General features: G+C 46.1%; 1 protein-coding gene across 3 annotated transcripts in view; it reads left to right on the forward strand.

Moving 5' to 3' along the window:
- Positions 1-20890, forward strand: part of LOC137521107 (dimethylaniline monooxygenase [N-oxide-forming] 2-like) — a 128104-nt gene that overhangs the window by 6305 nt on the left and 100909 nt on the right. Inside the window, exons 3-6 of one of the 3 annotated variants that reach the window (XM_068239907.1) lie at positions 5860-5952; positions 11848-11931; positions 12758-12908; positions 15612-15672. In XM_068239907.1, coding sequence (XP_068096008.1) covers positions 12813-12908; positions 15612-15672 — 157 coding nt within the window. In that variant the 5' untranslated portion in view covers positions 5860-5952; positions 11848-11931; positions 12758-12812. The remainder of the gene's footprint in view (positions 1-5859; positions 5953-11847; positions 11932-12757; positions 12909-15611; positions 15673-20890) is intronic. The other 2 variants (XM_068239909.1, XM_068239908.1) reach the window with 2 other exon arrangements.

The raw sequence follows: 20890 nt of genomic DNA on the forward strand, positions 1-20890 counted from the left end.
AAATCAATATAATTTTGTTACTATGTAGCCTTTTGCCCAAGCTAATGACGCAAAGCCGCATATCTGATACTGATGAGCATGCAGAGCATGCCTATGTCTGCCCGACCCCCCTCTCCCCCCCAGGACCAGGTGCCGATCTATTCGCACCACAAACAGCTGACCGCTCTGACAGGGAGAGAGAGCGGCAGCACTTCCAGCGCAGCCACGCAGAGCAGCCGCCGCCGAGTCACATGTGAGACATGTGAGAGATGCACGGCGGCGGCTGCTCTGCCGTGGCGGCGCTGGAAGTGCTCCCGCTCTCTCTCCCTGTCAGAGCGGTCAGCTGTTTGTGGTGCGAATAGATCGGCACCTGGTCCTGGGGGGGAGAGGGGGGTCGGGCAGACATAGGCATGCTCTGCATGCTCATCAGTATCAGATATGCGGCTTTGCGTCATTAGCTTGGGCAAAAGGCTACATAGTAACAAAATTATATTGATTTTTAAGTTCTGCATTGGCTTTTTGGATCACTTTAATACTAAATAAAACATTGCTGTAGAGATTTAAATTTCACTTTGGGGGCTAACAGTTACTCTTTAAGGTTACCTTTAATGTGAACCTAAAGTCAAGTAAAATAATGAGATTAACTCACCTGGGGCTTTCCTCAGCCCCCGCAGCCGATCGGTGCCCTCGCAGCCCAGCGCCGATGGTCCGCAATAGCAGCATAGGGGGCGATATACAGGCTGGGAACGCAAAGAATCACTCGCGTTCCCATGCCTGTCGGCCGGTGACGTCCAAACCGGAAGTGTTCACCGGCGGGTCCTGGACCATCGGAGCGGGGCTGCGAGGGCACCGATTGGCTGCAGGGGGCTGAGGGAAGCCCCAGGTGAGTTAATCTCTCTTTTTTTTTTTACTTGACTTTATTTGGTTCACGTTAAGGGACCCAGCAGAAAACCTCATAGGGAAATTCTGCTAACGTGATTGGGTGGACGGCATCCTCTTGAACCAGGGCTGTGGAGTCGGTACAAAAATCTTCCAACTCCGACTCCTCAGTTTCTATAACCACGACTCCAACTCCGGGTACCCAAAATTGCACAGACTCCGACTCCTTGACTCCGACTCCTTAGTCTAATACTTAACAGGGCTGTGGATTTTGTACAAAAATCATGCGACTCCGACTCCTGACTCCTCAGTTTCTGAAACCACGACTCAGACTCCGACTCCACAGCCCTGTCTTGAACTGCTAGGTTTCAGATGTAGTAAAGTAAACTACCCCCCTTCTGTAATTTTGAAACCACTATAATATAGTAACTGAATCAGGAGGCTCTACATGTGCTTATCAAATAGGAAAAGCAACAAAGGAGAGAATTGGCTCTTGGGTGCATGAAAATTGATAAACAACTGTATTAATAAGAAAATACAAAAATCCTAAAACTAGACCTATACATACAATCTATACATATAAGCATTAAAAGTGTATATCACACAACTCCGCCACAAAAAAGCCACTGTGAACTCAAAATCTCCATCTTAACTATGGGGCTGCAGTCCCCAGAAAAAATAATTGATAGGATGTTTTGGCTGGTGTAAAGAACATACATGGGACCTTAATGAATATTGTTCTCCATCATAAAGAAAATGGTAACAGCTGAGCCCCCCACTCGCAGGGGCTGATGATGCAATAGATGACACAGTGCAATAGTATGGCTGTTGGTGTCCACAAGGTGCACCCCTCACTCGCAGGGATGAAAGGAGGCTGGTTTATGGTTAGTAAGCCAATCAAGCTGTCAACAAGCTGTTAGTAAATGGTAAGGTTCCAGGCAAAGCAATGCATGATGACAGCAATAGCAATTGCAGCAGGATAAGGATGCAAGCAGCAGCATGCTCTCTGCTGCTTGCCTTTGATAAGGCCGTTAGGAAACGGCGAAACATGTTAGGCTAACCCACAGCGAGGTAACTCTGCCACTCAGCCACCTGGGACGGTTCTCCATCAACATTATTTCCCTCATGGACATTATCATGGCAACTGGATTGGTAACTATACCTCCATAAATGCATCATACATCTGGACTTCTATCATTACTTTTGGAACCTGCTATTTTGCTGATATTCATATCACATCACTACATCCAGGTTCAGGGCATTTGCCCACCACACCTCAGTGGACCTGTAGCATTGGATTTTTGCTGGCACCATCTTAACATATTGTTTGCTTGTGCATGGCTTTTCTTATCCTGCTGCAATTGCTATTGCTGTCACTGGTTCATACATCATGCATTGCTTTGCCTGGAACCTTACCATTTACTAACAGCTTGTTGACAGCTTGATTGGCTTACTAACCATCAACCAGCCTCCTTTCATCCCTGCGAGTGAGGGGTGCACCTTGTGGACACCAACAGCCATACTATTGCACTGTGTCATCTATTGCATCATCAGCCCCTGCGAGTGGGGGGCTCAGCTGTTACCATTTTCTTTATGATGGAGAACAATATTCATTAAGGTCCCATGTATGTTCTTTACACCAGCCAAAACATCCTATCAATTATTTTTTCTGGGGACTGCAGCCCCATAGTTAAGATGGAGATTTTGAGTTCACAGTGGCTTTTTTGTGGCGGAGTTGTGTGATAAACACTTTTAATGCTTATATGTATAGATTGTATGTATAGGTCTAGTTTTAGGATTTTTGTATTTTCTTATTAATAAAGTTGTTTATCAATTTTCATGCACCCAAGAGCCAATTCTCTCCTTTGTTGCTTTTCCTATTCATTGTTGGCAGGATGCATGAAAAAAGTCTGTTTTGATAACTAATACCATTACCCATTCAACTATTGTTCCCAATCAATTTCAGGTTTCCTCTTTTGAGCTATTTATACAATAGTGCTTATCAAATATATTCAATACAAAACCGCTTGATATCCCCTATTAAAACTCCAATTAAAACCATAAAGACAGGAGGGGAGCACTCCATCACACTTTTCCACTTATCACCATCAGGTCATGCTCAATAGTGGTCACTCAGCCTATGCAAACCACATTGGCCATCGATATGGTTGATAATATGTGGACCCACCACCTCACTTGGTTAAAGACGATCAATTGGGATTTATTTAGTATTTAAAAGTGTACAGAAAAAGGGTAGTCGTAGGTAAGCCAGACATCAAAGTTTATATCACACAGAGTTCAGGCCGAGATTTACCTCACAGGCGTTGCAGCGAGGGACATGCTGGGAGCTTGGGGCTGGACAAAGCCCCCGGTAAGTAGCACTTATTTTGCTTTATAATTGCCTGATAACTCCTTTAACCTGCCTAGCGTTCTGGACGAGCTGAGGTCGTCCAAAGAAAACTTGCTGGAAATGTTCTGGTCGAGCTCAGCTCGTCCTGCACTTTCCCCTCTCACGCTGTGATCAGAAGCGCTGCAGCAGCCTCTGCAGGCTGCTGCATGTTTCTCCCCAGGGAATCCCTAGGGAGAGAATGTGCTAGGGCAAGCGGGGGATCCCCCTTCTGTGCAGCGGTATTTTGGGCTGGGGGATCCCCCTCTGCGGGTGGGGGGATCCCCCTTCTGTGCGGCGGTATTTTGGGCTGGGGGATCCCCCTCTGCAGGTGGGGGGATCCCCCTTTTGTGCGGCGGTATTTTGGGCTGGGGATCCCCCTCTGCGGGCGGGGGGATCCCCCTTCTGTGCGGCGTGCGGGTGGCCTCTACCCCTCCCCCCCCCCCCCATCCTCGCTTCACACCCCCCCCCCTTCCCTGTCTAAGTCCTTTGAGCAAATAGAACAACTCACCCAGGGACCCTCTCCAGCGCAGCACTTCTTCCTCCATCGCAAAGTCCCGTCTCTTTACAGTTACATTACGAGACTTGGTGACGTCACCAAGTCTCGTAATGTAACTGTAAAGAGACGGGACTTTGCGATGGAGGAAGAAGTGCTGCGCTGGAGAGGGCCCCTGGGTGAGTTGTTCTATTTGCTCAAAGGACTTAGACAGGGAAGAAGGGGGGGGGGGGAGTGTGAAGCGAGGATGGGGGGGAGGGGTAGAGGCCACCCGCACGCCGCACAGAAGGGGGATCCCCCCGCCCGCAGAGGGGGATCCCCCAGCCCAATATACCGCCGCACAGAAGGGGGATCCCCCAGCCCAATATACCGCCGCACAGAAGGGGGATCCCCCCGCCCGCAGAGGGGGATCCCCCAGCCCAATATACCGCCGCACAGAAGGGGGATCCCCCCACCCGCAGAGGGGGATCCCCCAGCCCAAAATACCGCCGCACAGAAGGGGGATCCCCCACCCGCAGAGGGGGATCCCCCAGCCCAAAATACCGCCGCACAGAAGGGGGATCCCCCCACCCACAGAGGGGGATCCCCCATACCAAAAGTGAGAATCGAGGGGGGGAAATCGGGAGGGAGGGGACATCTGGCACCCTATACTCCTGGCTACACCTGGCACCCTATATACCTGGCACCCCTATATACCTGGCTACACCTGGCACCCTATAACTGGCTACACCTACCTCCCTATAACTGGCTACACCTGGCACCCTATATACCTGGCTACACCTGGCACCCTATATACCTGGCTACACCTGGCACCCTATATACCTGGCTACACCTGGCACCCTATATACCTGGCTACACCTGGCACCCTATATACCTGGCTACACCTGGCACCCTATATACCTGGCTACACCTGGCACCCTATATACCTGGCTACACCTGGCACCCTATATACCTGGCTACACCTGGCACCCTATAACTGGCTACACCTACCTCCCTATAACTGGCTACACCTGGCACCCTATATACCTGGCTACACCTGGCACCCTATAACTGGCTACACCTACCTCCCTATAACTGGCTACACCTGGCACCCTATATACCTGGCTACACACTTGGCTACCCATAACTGGCTACCCTGACATCTGGCTACACTCCTGGCTACCCTGACATCTGGCTACATGTGGCTCCCTATACACCTGCCTTCACATCTGGGTCTTATACTCACCATTGGCGTGCCGATCCCTCGTCGCGTACCTCTGATAGCTTCCCCAGTGCCGTCTTCCATGTTCGTGTACGGATTTTGCTTCTCCCTCAGCGATGACATGTCCCCTGCCGATCGGCGTTGACACCAGGTTCACACAGCGTCATAAACCTCTCACTGCAAACATTTTTTTTAAGTTGAATTCAATACAATAACCTGTATTGAATTCAATATTTAAAAAAAAAAGGTTGAAAATTATTGGAAATTAATTGAACCACTTTTTGCACGGAAATCCTGGGGAATCAGAACGCCAGGGAGGCTACAGCATATAGTATACGGCCTTAGGCCCCAGATTAAGCCAGGCCTCTTAAAGAGACACTGAAGCGGAAAAAAAATGTAATATAATGAATTGGTTGTGTAGTATGGATAATTACTAGAACATTAGAAGCAAAGAAAATATTCTCATATTTTTATTTTCAGTTTTATAGTGTTTTTATAACATTGTATCATTCTCAGTTTATTGTATCATTTGCAGTTTATACACTACTCAGCATTCTAAATGCTTTTACAGAGCAGCCCAGCAAACTTTTGACCTGGCTTCTGGCAGAGAAAAAGAAAATAGTGACTGACACGTGAGATAACAACTTCAGAAGAGGAGCTCTCTGCGACTTTGAAAGTCTTGGAGCTCAGTGGCTTTTTTGCATAGATAACAGGAGTTTCTTAACTCTTCCTGTATTGGAAACAATATTAGACACATATCTCTGCTCCTAATGTTTTATTTCTTAGCTGTACTACAGATACAAATAATTTTTTTTCCCGCTTCAGTGTCTCTTTAAGTATATAGCTATACAGTTATGTCAGAGAAACTGATTGAAAGTCCTTTACATAGTGCACTTACCTGGTTTTGTTGTCCACAAGGGATATTGCGGCCCAAAACTGCCTTCTGACTCACACCAGCAGTGGACGTGTGGCCAAACTAGTTGATTTTGGAATGGCATGTGACATTTACAGGTAAGAATCTAAAGTCTGAGTATTACGCTGTGGTACCATCCTGATTTATAACTATTACCACTAGGGCTTGTAAACACAAGTATGAAACGGGTGCATACTCGTACATGGAGGGAAGTGTGGGCCTAAAGAGGACCCCCGTCAGCGGTGGGGTTGAGGATGACATGGGAAGCCTCTGGGGCAATTTCTAGTTGCTAAAAAGTTTTAATCTGTAGATAAGATAAAAATATATCTCTTTTGCAAAAAGATATGGAGGCTGCCATATTTATTTCCTTTTAAAACAAAACCAGTAGCCTGGCAGTCTTCCTGGTCCCGTGTCTTTCATATTTTAGCCATAGACGCTGAACAAACATGCAGCAGATCAGGTACTCTGACTCAGGTTTTACTGGATTAGCCATATGCTTGTTTCAGAGTTTTGACTCAAGATACTACGTATGCCAGAAGAGCAACAGAACTGCCAGGCAAGTGGCGTTGTTTACAGAGAAATACATTTGGCAGCCCCCATATCACTCTCACCTCGGTTTGCCTTTAAAGTGAACCTAAAGTCACGCGAAAAAAATGAGATGAACTCACCTGGGGCTTCCCTCAGCCCCCTGCAGACGATCGGTGCCCTCGCAGCTCCGCTCCGATGTCCCAGGACCCGCCGGCGAGCACTTCCGGTTTGGCCGTCACCGGCCGACAGGCATGGGAACGCGAGTGATTGTTCGCGTTCCCAGCCTGTATATCGCCCCCTATGCTGCGGGCGCAATAGCAGCATAGGGGGCGATATACAGGCTGGGAACGCGAACAATCACTCGCGTTCCCATGCCTGTCGGCCGGTGACGGCCAAACCGGAAGTGCTCGCCGGCGGGTCCTGGGACATCGGAGCGGAGCTGCGAGGGCACCGATCGTCTGCAGGGGGCTGAGGGAAGCCCCAGGTGAGTTAATCTCATTTTTTTCGGGTGACTTTAGGTTCACTTTAAGAGAAAAGCTAATTAAATAACTGCCTGTCTTTTTGTATTGTACCATGTAACCTTTTATAATGCTCTGTCTGGAGTATTTTTTCCATCTCGCTGTCCCTCTCAGAAAATGCGTAAGATGTGTGGTTGGTTTTTTTTATTTTTTTTTCCTTTTAGAGCAAGTTGCTCTCGAAAGGAACTCTTTTTTTTTTTTTTTTAATTTTTTTTTAATTAAAAATATTTAGTTGCACCACTCTGACACATACAAAGATAAACACTCCTTCAAACCTATGAGCATTTCAGTGCATGCTTTTCACCCTTCTCTTTTCAACTAGGATTATACTGGGGGCAGCCATTAGCAATTCCTCCATTGCCGGACGCCACCTACTCCACCAGTTTGCCGTTATTTTTCCTGGCAATTTGGAAGGAAGGGAGGGGTTCCTCCAATAAATGTAAAATATTTTACATTTGTCATCATGCAGCTGAAAAAAGGCTGCTATTTATTATTATTATTATTATTATTATTATTATTATTTAGAAAATAGATTTTATTTCTGAAATCTTATATTTTTAATTTAGGTCCACTTTAAGTGGATGCCACCTGAAGCCTTTGTAGAAGGAATATTTACCTCCAAGACCGACTCCTGGTAACCAATACACTGATGTCATCTATTCACTACCCACAGCGCCGGTTCTAGCTCCAATGTGGCCCCGGGGCAAAAGTAACTGGGGGGGGGGGGCCTTGACCCCTCCTCCTTCCCCAACCACTGATGGACCACCTTCCCCCCCCCCCTTCCCCCGTCTCCATCAGACTGGCCAGCTGTGCTCCCCAGTGTTAGGTATTCCCCCCCCCCCCCCTCCAGTATAGATGGCCAGTAGTGTTCCCCAGGATTAGGTAGCCCAGAATAGATAGCTGGATGTGCCCCCATGATTGGGTAGCCCTCCAGTATAGATGTGCCCCATAAATAGGTAGCCTCCCCCCTCCAGTAGAGTTAGCCAGATGTGTCCCCAACAACACATGGTTAGGTAGCACCACTTCCCCCCAATATAGATGGATGTGCCCCCCAGGATTAGGCAGCCCCCCTCCCAGAATAGATGTGCCCTCATGATTAGGTAGTCCCCCCAGTGTACATAACTAGATGTGCCCCCATAAATAGGTAGCCCCCCTTCAATAGAGGTAACCAGATGTGCCCCCCACATGATTAGTTAGCCCCCCATCAAGATAGCTAGAGGTGTCCCCTGGATTGAGTTGCCTTCTCCTCATATGCAGTGTGGTGGGCATCGCAACAAAAGGACCAGGATACTACTCATCTATCAGCGTCGTCGGGAAGTCTAGAAAGGTTTCTCCACTTCACACAGTCACGGCGTCTCTTCTCTGAATCCTCCAGTGGTGCAGTACTGAGGCGCCACTAGATGGTAGCAGAGAGGAGACGCTGTGACTGAAAGAAGTGGAGAAGACTTTCTGGACTTCCCTACGACGCTGACAGGTGAGTAGTACCCTCAGGGACCCTTCTGTTGCTCTGCCCACCGCACAGCACATTGGGGGGAGAGCAGTCGGGGAGCTCCTGCCTGCTGCTGGCTACCCTCCTTTACCCACACAACTTATGCCGCATATCTGCGGCTGACCAAGATCCACTTGCTTGGAAGGCCCTTTATGGACTCTGGGGCCTGGGGGCAATTGCCCCTCTTGCCTGTATTGTAGCGCTGACCCTGACCACTAACGCTTCTTTTTCTAAACACAGCTATAACTAGGACTTTGACTGTCTGCCAGTAAGTGGTTAGGATTTTCTGCCATCACCTGTGACATATCAGATCATAGTGAAAGCTGCTAAGGTGTGTGTGTGTGTGTGTGTGTGTGTGTGTGTGTGTGTGTGTGTGTGTGTGTGTGTGTGTGTGTGTGTGTGTGTGTGTGTGTGTGTGTGTGTGTGTGTGTGTGTGTGTGTGTGTGTGTGTGTGTGTGTGTGTGTGTGTGTGTGTGTGTGTGTGTGTGTGTGTGTGTGTGTGTGTGTGTGTGTGTGTTAGATGAAGCTGCATTCAGCATCCTCACTAGATCACTAGAATGGATTTTTTTCCTTAGTAACTCCAGGATAACCCAGGTTTATTCAAAAGGAAAATGTGACCGCAGTCCCACAACCTTTGGATTTTTTAAAGACAGTCTTTAAAAAATCCAGTCCACATTAACGGTTTCGCTTATGCTATTCCCTGTGGATTCTCAAAGATCACTGGAGATACTTACCTAAGAAGGGGCGAGCTTCTGGATTCTCCAGAAACTTCCCTCATTTTCTTTGAGACCACCACAGTTGCAGGGACCCTCTGAAAGTTTGTGGCTGCGCTCATCTTTGTGTAAGAGTACAGCTGTCCTGCTCATACATGGTGGGGAGCGGGCTCCACTTTAAGCAAGGAAAAAAATAGGTCAAGTTTGCTTTACATAAAATTAGTCTTTAGGCCATAAAAGTATAGTTAAGACTTCCAATCTGTTACAGGTTCTTTGGAGTGCTGCTGTGGGAGTTCTTCTCATTAGGATATATGCCGTACCCATGCAAAATCAAGCAAGAGGTGCTGGAATTTGTAACGAGTAGTGGACGTATGAATGCCCCCCCCCCCCCCCCCCCCAAAGATTCCCCAGGACTAGTGCAAGTGTTTCTGCAAGTTGAGGGCCTGTAAGAGCCTCTCTGACTGATGTGATTATAAATAGTGTAACACAGTGCTCCTCCTTTCATTGTTTTGTTACTGACCTGAATGGAACCCAACAATACCAAAACTGTCTGGAAGGGGTTCAGTGCTTCATTGCTATCAGCAGACCAGCACGAGGCAATGGACTGTAAAAGGGGCAATAGCTGTTTCTAAAGTGTCCTGAACTCTGGATGACCTTTTTTTTCTTTATTTTTTTTCTTTATTTTTTTTTAATAAACCTGAGGTCACATAAAAAACACAAGTTCGATACTTAACTCAGTAGGGGGAAAGCTCTAGATCATGGGTGCCCACACTTTTTCGGCTTGCGAGCTACTTTAAAATTTGCTGAGTCCAGAAGATCTACCAAAATTTAGGTAGCTAGGTATAGGTGCTTTCAGTATAGATAGCCAGGTATAGTGTAGTTAGGTGCCTTCATTATATATAGCTAGGTGTAGTGGCCTTCTGTATAGGTAGCCAGGTACAGCATGGTTGGGTGTAGGTGCCTTCAGTATATATACCGTATATTCCGGTGTATAAGACGACTGGGCGTATGACGACCCCCAACTTTTCCAGTTAAAATATAGAGATTGGGATATACTCGCCGTATAAGACTACCCTTCTTCCAACGCACACCAAATGAATAATAAAATAAAAAAATCATGTACTGGTGCTGTGTATGAACAGATACTAGTGCTGTACTGTATGTCTTACCCAGTATATAACAGTAAATAGTCAATTGACTTGTTGCATTGGTCAACTCTCCTTAAGTAGACTGGTCAGCTCTCCTTGTCTACCTGTTTATCAGAGCGGTATGGAAGAATAGATTGCGCTCCCTCAGCAGGGAGATCTGAGAGGCGGTAACAAGATAGGGCGTATCACCCGGCATCAATGGCACCCGGCGTATAAGACAACCCCCAACTTTTCAGAAGATTTTCAAGGGTTAAAAAGTAGTCTTATACGCAGGAATATACAGTAGCTACGTGTAGTGGCCTTCTGTATAGGTAGCCAGGTACAGCATGGTTAGGTGTAGGTGCCTTCAGTGTATATATAGCTAGGTGCAGGGGTCTGGGCCACTTACCTCCCTCCAGTTCCAGCGGGGTGTCTGGGGTTTGTCCTGGTCTCCCCTCCTTCAGCCGCGGTTGGAGTGCAAATGGGCGGCTAAAGGAATGCTCGGGGGAAGAGGGCGGCAGGCAACGTGCGTGGATGCAGTGTGCCCAGCGCCTCCCCAGCTATGACGTTGCGGCTTCCTCCACCGCCTTTCTCCTATTGGCTACCTCTCCTCTCTACCTCTTCCGATTGACCGGCAGCAGAATCTGACAGCTGCCGACCTCAAACTTTAATGTGACGCGGGCAAATGGCCGCGATCTACCAAATGGGCAGTAGCGATCTACCGGTAGATCGCGATCCACCTATTGGGCACCCCTGCTCTAGATGGTTCTGAGGCTTTCCTGATCTTCCAAAGGCCCATGTACGCAGGTGCCTGTAGGTGTGTACGTAGGTGCAGGCTCACAGTACTTCCGGCGCCTATGCAGTATCACGGAGCCACTTATGCACAGCTTTTATCTTCGTGCATGCACAGCTTTGTGCTACTGCACAGGCATGGCTGTCCATGTGCCCCTGCTCGTACACTGAGGGGAGCGTGGCCATGCAGAGGAAGAGGGACACAGCTGGAAGCAAAGGTGTCATAAACATCAGGATCCAGAGGCTTCCCCCCTACTGAGGTAAGTATGAGGTTTTTTTTTTTTTTTTTTTTTTTTAAAGCTTTAGGTTTACTTTAAATAAAAATTGTTTGTATGTTCTCCTCTGTAGCATGATTAGCTACTTACCTTTACTTTGTCTCTGTCAGATCCCATTCCTCAGATATTGCCACTTCCTGTTTGTGTCCTCTAAAGGTGCCCATTAACGGTACAATATTTTATTTAGATATGATCCCAGCAAATCTAATGATCACAAGTAATCGGTGGGTAATTATTGATTGTTCCCATAAACTGATTTATTAGTGTGCTTTCTCTCTTCAGTTTCGATTGTAAAATCAAACATTCATATAGACAAAATTCTGTATACCAATTAATCATAGAATTGTCTTATGTTGATTTTCGCCACATACTGGGTGTTTTTTTTGTACAATTTGATCTTTAAAAAAAAATGATCGCATGATCACATCCGAGAAAAAGTATTGTACGGTTAATGGGCACCTTTAGGTAGGAAGTTGGAATATCTCAGGAATCTAAGAGCAAGTAGTGGTGGCTAACTGACCTGCTTTCTGCACTCTGTGTTTTACATATAGAATAATGACGCAGTGTTGGCAGCACACAACTGATTACTGACTAAACTTCTCTACCATACTGGAGCGGATCATTACTGCCCACAGGTAGGATCTGTGACATTATTTGCCTTAATCAGTGAAACAGTGCAAAGAGCAAATGTAAAGGACAGGTACCCAACAAACTTTACCTTCCCCTGTGAATGTAAGATTTAAAGTATACCTGAGCCGAAACTTGGGTACACTTTCATTCCAGAGCAGGAGACTTGGGCGCAGCAGTGAGTAACTTCAGCGCCGTCAGAAGACGGAGCTGAAGTTACTTATAAAACACTATAATTCGGGCCTCCAGCAACTGCTGGAAACTGAATTATTTCATTCCCCACCATCCATGGTGGCCTGGAGGGGGAATAGTATTTAACATCGATGAGAATTTTGTGTGTATATGTATATATATATATATATATATATATATATATATATATATATATATATATATATATATATATATATATATATATATATATATATATATATATATATATATATGTGTATATATATATATATATATATATGTGTATATATATATATATATGTATATATGTATGTATGTGTGTATATATATATATATATATATATATATATATATATATATATATATATATATATATATATATATATATATATATATATATATATTTTTTTTTTGCCCTGGGTTCTCCTCATTCTTTTATGTAAGATCTCAGGTGAACATTGGGGTACAGACATCCTGCACTCATTAGACATTTAAGCCTGTAGGCCACAAAAATAGGAAATGCATAACGGGTAATCTCCTAATTATCACTTCTTTTATCTGTACATAGATTTACATTTTTAAGAACATTTGACACAGGTTTGCTTTAAAGGTGCATTCATATGTACATACTGTTGCCTGCAGGGAATGGGACTCGATCCCCCAGGCGACCGTTAAGGGATGAGTGCTGTACAGACACATGGATAGACCACAGTTTATTGATGCATTCTGTTGCTATGGAAGAGGAGGCGGGACAATAGCATGGAACATAGCAGAGTGGCTTCAAGCAGGAGTGGTAAGCAGAACAATGCAGGCAGCTGAGACAATCTGGCACTATAGATCTCTCAGGGATGCATTGGGGCCACCAGACATACCCTAGATTCTCAGCAGAGGCAACTATGACCAACCACCTCAGCTGAGAACTACGCTGAAATTTAAGAGCCTGCATATATATGTATAGTGAAAACTTGAATTCTCTCATTTAACGTATTGTGCTCTCTGCCCGCTTCTGTCCCCACCTCCGTGAGCTTCCTCCAATCGGAAGCTAAGCCGCAACCTGCGAGGTACTTCCTGGGCCCGAAACTAGAATTGCACGGAAGTGTATTGAAAAAATATGCTTCCACGCATGCGCGTCTCAGCACAAACGCAGAAAATGTAAAAAAAAGAAAGAAAAAAAAAGCTACATCACCATAGACTTACATGACTTCCGGTCACCGTGCTTGCCGACCCCAACTCGCTGTTGTCCGCGCATCACATTGATGATGAAATGAAATCAAAATTTCCAACCTGCCTGACAGAATTTTTTTTTTTTTCAATTTAACTTGAAAAAAAGTTAGAAAACTGATCTTCAGTGCAGTAGCAGGATTGCAGTAAGGTCGGCTTCAGACTGTATACAGGGGCTGCACCACACCACCAAAAATCAGGCCTTCGGGCATTCTCGTGTTAGAATGCGGTAATCCTCTTCTGGCCGAGATCCAAACAGGAAGTGACGCTTGTTGTGGTCACTTCCTGTTTTAGAGCCGCAACATCATAATGCAAACATTGTATCAAACCCTGTTTTGCCATAGACTTACATGACTTCCAGTTTGCCGCTGAGGTTGCGTGGTAACGTTTGTCCATGTGGTAGATTGGCTACTTCTGGCACACCGCATACTGTATGAAATCACCCACAGGCTTTCATTAGCATAGCGGTGAGATGTGGTAAAATGACCCATTGCACCGCACCAGTCTGAAAGGAACCTAAGGTTTTGGTCAAAACAATCATGTCTTTTGAAAACTGATCATTTCTATTGAACTGTATGCAGTCAGCTTCACTTTACTGGACACCGCTATATTAACCGTTCCCTTGGCTTAGAGCAGGGATGTCAGACTTCAGTCCTCAATATCTGAAGTCCTCACACATTTTTGGCACAGCTCAAATTGATGGGACTGAGGGCTTGTTCACACTGAGTGTTAGCCAATTTTTTTTTTTCTTTTTAAGCCATGGCGATTTAGCAAATTGCCCTAAAAGTGCTTGTGCAATGATTTCCTATGACAGTGTTCACATTTTAGCGTTTCAGTTTCCTTGAAATCGCAAACGCTCTACATGTACCATTTTCTGAGCACTTTGGCTCAATGGAAGGTACAGGGAAATCGCAAAATGCTTGAAAAAGTGCTTTTATTAATAAATACATTGTATTTATTTCCGGCTACAAGAGTTCCTTTCCTGACTAACGTCAGGAAGTGAAAATCTTAACCGCTCAGCAAAAGCGCTTAGAAAAGAGCACACACAAGTGTTTTTCTAAGCGCAGGGAAAAACTCAAATACAACATTACTAAGAGAAAAAGAGATTTCCGGGAGCAGCTGCTCATAACAGTAGAACTCAACTTTTAATAGACTTCCTTAAAAAGTACTTCCATGCAGCAATAAAATTGTAGATACAGAGAGATACTTATCAAGCACATGCAGTCATAGCGGTGCGGAGGATTGACTCATCCTCCGCACCTTTATCTGACTGCATGTGCTTGATAAGTACCTCTCTGTATCTACAATTTTATTGCTGCATGGAAGTACTTTTTAAAGTAAACGGGAACTGCATTTAAAAAAAAAAAAAAAAATGAAGCAAATACTTGAGAGGGAAGGCTCTGGGTTGTATAGAGCCTTCCGTCTCCTCTCTCGGGGCTCTCTATCCTGTGCTGGCTCCCCCTGTTTCAATCCCCCACCGAAAGGATATTTGGAAGTCTTTGGGAGCCGTGTCCTCCCAAAGACGTGCGGCTCCATACTGCACAGGTGTGAGCGTGCAAGAGAGTGTGCTTGCGCAGGCGCTATACAGGGCCGCCCTTCTTCAGGAGCAGTCGGGCTCCCTGAAGACTTCTGGAGTCTCCTTTGGCCAGGTAAAGCAGTATTTGACTAATTTAGTCAAATACTGCTACCAGGCGAGCCAACACCGGAACGACGGGACCAGGAGAGGAGCCGGAAAGCTCTATAGGACCCAGAGCCTTCCCTCTCCTTGGGTAAGTATCTATCTCTTTTTTTTTTTTTTTTTAAAGCGGTTCCAATTCATTTTAAGGAAGTCTATTAAAAGTTGAGTTTTACTGTTATGATGAGCTGCTCCCGGAAATCTATTTTTCTCTTAGCAATGTTGGATAAACTATACATTATTCTGGATGTTGCACCATCATTCTAAATGGTTTTTGCAGCTGATATATATAGTGTGCACTCGCTACACCCAACTCCTCTGCTATATTGAAAACTCAATAAATAGCCCAGCGCTTGCGATTGCACTGGCGATTTATAATGTGAACAAAGCCTAAATCAGAAAAGGTGGTGTTCATCAACTAGAACTCATTTCTCAGTCTATCCTAAACATTGGCATGGATATGACCGTCAAGGACTGGAGTTTAACACCTATGTTTTACAGCATGGGCATACTGTTGGATTGCCGAGCAGTTTTGTGTATTAGTATTGATGCTGCTGTATACATCTATAACAAATCCTCACCAGCTATTATATCTTTCAGGATCCTGATGTCATCAGCAGTGAACTTCCTGTAGAAAGTGGCCCAGCTCCAGAAGACAAAGGTAGTACGCTAATGCGCCCAACCAGTTGCAACAGCATGACACCTCTGATTGGTAAGCCTTTTCTCCCGGCTATGCTGGACACGCAAACCATGGAACATAAGATAGCAGATATTCCTGAGGAATTACCGGTGGAAAACCTGGTTGGGCTGGAGCCTCAGAGCACCCACTCTGCAATGTACTGGTGAAACTCCAGAGGTTTCATGGGCTCCATCAAACGCAATCTCCAGCACAGAGATAAAACCCCAAATGTCCCTCAAACAATACCTCTGGAACCCAACGTCCGGGTCTTGGGTTATGAAGAGCACCTCCTGACGTCCTTAACCATCCTAGTATTCAGCTAGGAGAAGACTCAGGTTCAAACCTTGGGACTGTGGGAGCTTTATCCACCTCAAGCCAGATATTTCAGCATTTCCAAAAACAAGCACCCCCTGGCCACTTTCTTTTGTCTCAAGTTAGACTGCAGGCAAAAAAAAAACTACAACTTTGTCCCCAGTAAACACTGAACTTTCTAAGAAGTACTGACAAGATAAAGCTGAAGCCAAGAGACCAACATCAACCGTAATGTTACATATTTCTCAGTTTAACTAGGAACCTCACTGCAACTATCCATCTAGTAAGGCCCAATTCACATTGGCGTTTTGAGCCAAAAGGATCCAGTGAGCGGATCCGGTCTCCGCTTCACCGGATCCGGATGGCTCAGTCGTGGCCTGGTCCACATAGTGAAAACGGATCTGATCAATGATTGATCAGATCCGTTTTCATTCAGCAAATATATACCTTATTTTCAGTAGTAGCCGGCGGTAGAGGCTTCCTCTTCTTCCGCTGTGACTACACAGTCACATGACGCGGAAGACGACGGAAGCCTTTACCGCCAGCTACTACTGAAAATAAGGTATGAATAAACCCTCAAACACCCGGCACGTCGGCACATGCCCCCATCCCCTGTGGAACAGTCTGTTTATTCACTAGTTAGAGAAAACGTTCCGTTTATCATTGCCCCAATGCTGCAGTATTTTGTGTCCGGATCCATTCCGCTGGGCAGAACCGTCTGGAAAATTAGGGCCTGCAGCATTTTTTAGATCTGTATCTGTACCAATGGACGCATGTGAATGGATCCAATCTGTTAACATTGGATCCATTCACATCAGTTCCGTTTGTACAGTATACGGAACGATCCGGAAAAACCGCTAATGTGAACCGCGCCTAAGCCATAGAACTCTATACAAAGAACAGCTTGTCCTGCTGAAACGTCTGAGTAACACTGATGATGAGATGCACCTAGGTTTAGAGGACATAAAACAGGGAAAAAATATACTAAACCTGGTGCGTCCATGGTGCAGGGTCATCTTATGGACCTTTTTGCCCCCATTTATTCTGTCCCCCTTGTGCCTTCCTTGTACCTCTTGTGTCGCTTTGTCTCCTTATTTGTCCTCGTCTCCTCATTTATCCCCATGTCCTCCTTCATCTCCATGTCCTCCAGTGTAATTTGTCCTTCTGTGTCATCTCTCTCCCATGCAGCCAGTGCGGTGTGCGCCGCTTCGGTCCGCACATAGCCTTCGACAAGCCTTGGAAAGCTATATACCAATCAGGCAGGGGTGCTGCCCCAGACCCACCAATCACAGCTGCACACTGCTCCCTTTCTTAACTGGAACCGATGATTTTTGTGGGCGAGACCACGGCTCCATCATTGGTGCACTCCCTCAGCAGCAGTAACCAGATGCCACGGTACTTCCTGCTGATTGGAGAGGCATGCACCTATCACGCCATACCTATGATGCCTAAGGGCACCCCTGGCACAGTGTCTGGGACTGGTGGCAGCAGACGCTGCAATATGAAGGAATTTGTGGGGGACACCTGGCGCCAATCCGAATGTGTTATCATTCGGACTATAAGATACACACACACTTTAGGGGGAGAAAAGGTGCATCTTATAGTCCGAAAAAATATTCATTACTGCTTTTCATTACATTTAAAAGTGTATTTCAACATTGTAAGCACGTTCTCTGGCCAGTTGATGAGCTAACTCTGTTTATATGAGTCTCTAAAGACAACTAGAGAACTACCGTATTTTCCGGACTATAAGATGCACTTTCTCCCCCAAACGTAGGGAGAAAAAGTTCCTGCGTCTTAAAGTCCAAAGGCAGGGAGTCCCCGACTTGCCGATATTAACCGCTGACCTGCCGCGATGTCGGAGACTCCCTGCGCTCACCGGTGTCCTAAACTTTCCCTGCATGAATGCAATTAGCGGCAGCCGCTGTTACTGGCCTCATTGCTGGAGCCTGCGGTGATGAGCTGCTGCCGGCCCCCTCCTGTCCTTGGTGTTGTCCTCGGTGTGTCCGGCGTCTGGATCGATTTCCCCCTCTGTTAATATAACAAGCAGCGGCAGCAGCGGGCATCACATACCTCATCCTTGGAACCCGCATGGTCAGGCGCTTCCCTCTCACATGCCTTCACTCTAGTGCCGGTCGCGTCTGGATGATGATGCCCGCGGCTGCCGCTGCTTGTTATATTAACAGAGGGGGAAATCGATCCAGACGCCGGACACACCGAGGACAACACAGAGGACAGGAGGGGGCCGGCAGCGGCTCATCACCGCGGGCTCCAGTGATGAGGCGAGTGACAGCGGCTGCCACTGCCGCTAATTGCATTCATGCAGTAGGACATAGAGGGGGACATCAGGAAGACAGGAGGCAGCCAGAAGCTCATCACTGCGGGCTCCAGCGATGAAGTGAGTGATGGAGGGGGACATCAGAAGGACACAAAGGGATACATATTAAGGACTTGAAGGGGGGCAAATGGAGGACTTAAAGAGGGATATTTAGAGGACACTCTGGGGAAAATCTGGACACAAAGTGGGACATTTGGAGGACACGAAGGGGAAAATCTGGAGGACACAAAGGGGGATATGACATTGATACAAAGAGGGACATAAATGGGGCATTAGGAGGAAATCAAGGGGACAGGAGGAGGACACCAAAGGGAAAGAACATCTACAAGATGCCCCTGGACCGTAGATGCACGCACCAGGTGTAGTTTTTTTCGTTCCCCCCCAATGTTTGCCCTCTAAACCTAGGTGAAAAATACGTAAGTTCGTTGATTAAAATGTGACATGAGATAAATGGGTATGTGCAGTACAAAATACTAATAACCAGGCTGTTTTACCTGCTTTATTTTGCTGCCTGAAAAAGTTAATTTCTAGGCATGTAAGTGAGAGATTTTGTCTTGCCAGTAGATTGTTGGGTATATAGTAAACATCAACGATAAGCAAATTGCAGACATAAGTTTCCTGGGAGAATACAACTTCTGAGGGCAGGGATAAATAAAATACATGAACTATTGATCTTTTTCTAACTTTGGGACACTTAATAGGCTGACACTGATTAGAGACTGTGAGGGCGCGATTCCACTAGAGCGGCGTGCATCTATGAGACGCGAACCGGCTCTTTTCCGGTTCTGCGGGGAAAGCACACGAATCCCATCAGCCGTGCCATGCACGGCTATGGGATCCGCAGCCTCCCGCGCCGATTCGGATGGAAAAGCCGGCCCTATCGCTAGCGGTAGCGATTCGGCCGGCGTTACCATTGCACCCTATGGCAGAGTTTCCCCGCACTATTCGCCTGCGGGGAAACTGCGGATTCGCGGCGGTTTCCGCTCAAGTGGAAACGCGCCCTAAAACATTCAACCTACTTTGTAGATGTTTAACCTGCTCCCGACCACCTAACGCCTATTGGCGGTAGCAGTGTAGCTCTCTGGGGACCACCAAAAGGAGTCATCTCGCTTCTTGCGAGCTTAGCAGGGAACAAGCGCCCGCATGAGCCTGTGTTCCCTGCACTACACAGAGGGGGTCGCCGCAATCAGCCTGCCAGCTCAGATTTAAAAAAAAAAAAAAAAAAAAGGTAAAACGTACAGTGCTTTGGTCTAGCTAACAATCTAATCCTTGTTGTAGGCATACTGTATGCCTATGTATGCATCATGTAATGTGTGAATGGTAGTGTAGGGCCAAATTAGGAGGGGAAGGGGGAGGTATATAAAAAAAATAAACATTTTGCTCTTTAACCGTTATGTTTACTACTCCTAAAAATGACTTTATTTCATCAGTTTATTTTTACCTCAGGTTCACTTTAAAAGCTTCAAAGATAAAACAGTTAGGATGTGTCAGTATTTTTTGTCAGAGTAAATAAACAAAACAAAAAGTCAGATTCTTATACATTAAATTCACTCCATAATCCACAGTGATTTCTATAGCAACCTTGTTGTCTGTACAGTTTTCTAAAAAATGTGTGGGCTAATTCTATTAACACCTTGTGGGGTATTCCTTTAACCATGCTGTGCTAATAGACAAGCAGCTTTGGTGATCATCACTAAAGCACATGAAGGCCTCGATTCACTAACCGGCACTAAGCCGATTAGGTGGCCTTAGCAGTTAGTGGGCGCAAACCACAGTGTTAGGTGGTTTGCCCACAGGACCACCCACATCGCGCGCAGTAATAGTGCACGGTGCAACGATAACATCGCACACGCTGCCTTGTCAGCGCATCCGTTTTCGACGCACTGGGTGCGACGTTTACAAGGTAGCGGGTGCGACATTATCGTCGCACTGCACACTATTACTGTCCCGCCGCGCGCGATGTGGGTGGTCTTGTGCGCGATGTAGCTTTGAGGGACTATTAGTGCCCGCAAAGCTACTTATGGGGCACGAAATGGCTGTTCACTCCGGCGCTATCACTTAGCGCTGGTTAGTGAATTAAGCCCTAAGTGTCCAAATCACCAGAAATGCTCCCTTCATTTCAGGTACATTAGAAGACATAACATGAATGGTTTATGTGCAAATGGCATGAATTGATGTAACCCCAGTAAGATTAACCATCAGCATAAAATGGATGTTACACAAATACATAACTAGCGGGCACGTCTTACAGGGAACCTTAACATGGGGATATGGAAGTTTCCTTTTAAACAATACCAGTTGTTTGTCAGTTCTGCTGATCTCTTTGGCTAGAGTAGTGGCTGAATTACACACCTGAAAGGGAACCAGAGATGAACGATTCACACAAAATAAACATATCAGTTGATAGCTTGTAAAGAATAAATGCTCTACCCGACAATTTCGCCGCTCTGGTGTGCCTTTTTGAGTGCTTTTTATCCATTATTGCTCCAGGAAATATCCAATATGGCCGCCGGCTCATATTCCTTCTGTTTCCAGGTTATGAGGTGTTCT

Source organism: Hyperolius riggenbachi, chromosome 6 (assembly GCF_040937935.1).
Source record: "Hyperolius riggenbachi isolate aHypRig1 chromosome 6, aHypRig1.pri, whole genome shotgun sequence".
NCBI lineage: Eukaryota > Metazoa > Chordata > Amphibia > Anura > Hyperoliidae > Hyperolius > Hyperolius riggenbachi.